This window comes from Nicotiana sylvestris, chromosome 8 (assembly GCF_000393655.2).
Source record: "Nicotiana sylvestris chromosome 8, ASM39365v2, whole genome shotgun sequence".
Lineage (NCBI taxonomy): Eukaryota > Viridiplantae > Streptophyta > Magnoliopsida > Solanales > Solanaceae > Nicotiana > Nicotiana sylvestris.
The window spans coordinates 121,517,884-121,521,019 of record NC_091064.1 but is presented as its reverse complement, the minus strand read 5'-3'; the positions used below and the strand labels follow the sequence as shown (position 1 = coordinate 121,521,019).

General features: G+C 46.9%; 1 protein-coding gene across 1 annotated transcript; it reads right to left on the bottom strand.

Annotated features, from left to right (window-relative positions):
- Window positions 1-785: 785 nt before the first annotated feature.
- On the bottom strand, window positions 786-2,289 carry LOC138875612 (uncharacterized). The gene is made up of 3 exons (XM_070154457.1): window positions 1,978-2,289; window positions 1,392-1,583; window positions 786-1,244 (listed from the first exon to the last, which is right to left on the bottom strand). The coding sequence occupies exons 1-3, from the start codon at window positions 2,287-2,289 to the stop codon at window positions 786-788; spliced, it is 963 nt and encodes a 320-aa protein (XP_070010558.1).
- Between the last annotated feature and the right edge of the window lie 847 nt (window positions 2,290-3,136).

Below are 3,136 nucleotides of genomic sequence, written 5' to 3'. Positions count from 1 at the left end.
GAGTCACACCCAATGGTTACGGCCAAACTAACGCGTCTCAGAGACGTTCGAACCCCGCAATAAAAATAGGCCTTTGAATTCTCCAAAAATCGATTAAAAAAGGCTACCCTCGGCAAAATAATCAAAGGGCTTCGATAAAATCAGCCCTCAAAAAACCTTAAGAGGTATCGAATTATTCAAATACAAACTTATGCTAAATCACAAAAAATAAAAGGGTTTCGATCAACACTAAAAGACCCAATAGGTACAAAAATTATATGCTAAGGCATAAGAAAATTTTATTAAGTCTTTGAGCCAAAAGAGGGAAAAATAGCCATCCTTTAGAGGTCATATCTGCCCAATTCAAAGAGCCAAAGGGCCAACACACTTTGTGTTCGAGAACACGTTCTCGCTCGATTCGAACCTAAGGGTCCCGCTATCTCGAATTTGAATAAGAACCTACTTGACTATAGATCGAGTTTCGTTATCATTCAAAACAAACCTAAGGGTCCTTTTGTTCCAAATTCGGGTTTCACTCGAACCCGACTATAGAAGCAGTATTATTATGGCTTCTATCAAGTCATTTAAAATCAAAGTCTCGAACATATTATTTAAAGCATAAAAACGTGCTACAGTTTTACAAGGCACGAAACATGATTGAAGACAAAATTTAAGAAGCATTCAAAAGAGAAATTTCTTTATATATATGGACAAAAATATGTACAAGGGACTGACAAGACCTTAAACAAAAATTCAAAAAAGAAGGAAAAAATTTTAAGTGCCTAATCTTCCCTGGGAGCTTCATCTTAATCTTCTCCGCTCTCGGACCCGCTTACAATCCCAGAGTCGTCATCATCAGAGAGCAAAGCTTCGGCCTCGGCTTCTAGCACTTTTGCGTTCTTAATAACGGCCGTGTGGTCAAAGCCACGAGCATGAACCTTCTCGAGAGTCTCTCTCCGAGACTGACATTTAGCATGCTCGACAGCGCGGGATAATCGAACCTGAGCGGCATCGAAAATTTCCTTTGCCCGAGCATTAGAAGCTTTAGCGTCAGCTCGGTAGACAGCCACGATCGCCTCCGCATTGGCCTTTGCTTTTTTCGCTACAGATGCGGCCTTTGCAAGCTCAACAGCCAGCCGAGTCTCGAGTTGTTCAATTTTCTTGGCTCGAGCCAAGCTCTCTTCCCTTATGCTTTGGAGTTGACGCTCAACGAAAGATAGTTGGGCCCGAGCGGTATCTTTCTCCGAGGCAAGACGGTCCACGTTCTGCTTCTACCCCAAAGTCTCTGCCTCATTTATCTCTGCCTCCTCACGAAGCTGCTCGATTTTCTCGGCCTTCTGGTGAACTGCAGGATCTAAGTGTTAGTCACCAATATCAAATTGATATGTCAAGTTCTTGAAAATTTACATTACCTGCTTGATGAGATTGGTTTGCTTCTTATGGGCTATTGCTAATTCAACTCGGAGGTCCCTGATCTCCTCTTCTTTCTGCACATAGAGGCGTTTGAGGGTGTCTCTCTCCTCTGTGAGCCTTTTGAGATCGGCCTCACACCAGTTCAGCTCGGCTTGGGATTTGGTGAACGCTTCCCGGTGAAGCGTCACAACCTATGGAGAAAGGAAGGAAATCAAACAGAAGGAAATAAAAGCAAACGTAATAATAGGGGATGAAGTTTACCTTGCTCAGGAGACGCTGGGCCTAATCAAAAATGATCATCGCATCTAGGTTGAAAACATCATCGACCCCCGCGAGGCAACCACGGAATATGTCTTCCCTATCGTGGGCCATTCCCACATCGGGGGTCTCTATAGACCGAGCCTCCCGAAATTGCCCTTCAGAAAATGTGGGGCCGGACGACGAATCGTCAATATTGGTTGCCCCAAGAAAGTCACTTGGGGCACTCTCTCCCTTTTGAAGGGCCCCAGAACCGGACCCTTCGGGCACACTCGCCGGTTGTTCGTCACGGCAAGAAATATCTTCGGCCCCCTATGACTCAGGGACTTTGCTCGGAGCACCTTCTGAGATCTCCTCGGTCTGAGGATGAGCCTCCTCGACCGTTATCGGCTCAACTGCTTTTGAAGCTTCGACGCTTCCCCTCTTTCGAGTTGCTAGCTCACAACCAGCATCTTCTCCTTCCTCTTCTTCATCTCGTTGGTTTTGGGCTACGACAACGGACAGAGCAGCAGAGTCATTCTTCGGCTTGCGAGCCTTACTCTTCTTAGGCTTTTGGGTATCGGAAGGCGAGGCCCTTCTCCTTTTCTTGTCCTTAGCCGGTTTCGGGGCCGCCTCTTCCCCAGGCGGCGCCGACCTCATTTCAGCAACATCCTCGAGGCCTACATAAAAGGGAGTCAAGTATAAATAAAAAGAAACGTTTCAGAAAAGGCATTGAAAGCGTATAGGATAAGCTTACCATGATTCTTGGCCTCCCATATGCCCCTTGCCAAGTCACGCCAATAGCGCTCGGCATGGGAGAAAGTCGAGGCCAACTTCCAAACCCAGTCTTCGAGGTCGGGGACCGCGTGAGGCATCCAAGCAACCACTGCATAACAGATGAAATCATTACATAAATTAAAAACGGAGTACGAAGACTAATGGGTAATACGTTACTTACGATTGGGATTCCACTTCTCGGGGAACTGTAGTTTCTCCTCTAGGAGGAGGTCGCAGGTCCTTACCCGTATGAACCGACTCATCCACCCCCGGTCCTTGTCCTCATTGACGCTTGTGAACAAGGCCTTCGTTGCTCGGTATTGGAGCTTGACCAACCCTAAAAAAAGTCGAAGTTGATATAACTGCATGAGGTGGCTGAGAGTGAACTCCAACCCCTCGGCCTGGCTAGAAAAAAAAGCGCAGCGTGATCACTATATGCCAGAAAGATGGATGAACCTGGCCGAAGGTGACCTGGTACCTCTTGCAAAAGTCGACAACAACTGGGTCAAGAGGACCCAATGTGAAGGGGTAAGTGTAGACACTTAGAAACCCCTCCACATGGGTGGTAATACTCTCTTCGGGAGCGGGGATTTGTACCACGACCTTGGCCCCCCAGTTATAGTCTCTCTTCACAGCCTCGAGATGGCCAGCCATTATCGAGCAGATGTAAATCGACATGTCTTCATATCGGCCAGGGACCGATGAAGCATTCTCGACTTGGAAGTCGGAT

Bases quoted from the DNA above. Each gene is read 5' to 3' on its own strand.
- LOC138875612 (XM_070154457.1), bottom strand. From the start codon at position 2,289: ATGAGGTCGGCGCCGCCTGGGGAAGAGGCGGCCCCGAAACCGGCTAAG. The intron at 1,584-1,977 runs GTCCCTGAGTCA...CTTTCTCCATAG, and splicing joins CAGAAGGTGCTCCGAGCAAA to GTTGTGACGCTTCACCGGGA. The intron at 1,245-1,391 runs GTAATGTAAATT...GGGTAGAAGCAG, and splicing joins AAACCAATCTCATCAAGCAG to AACGTGGACCGTCTTGCCTC.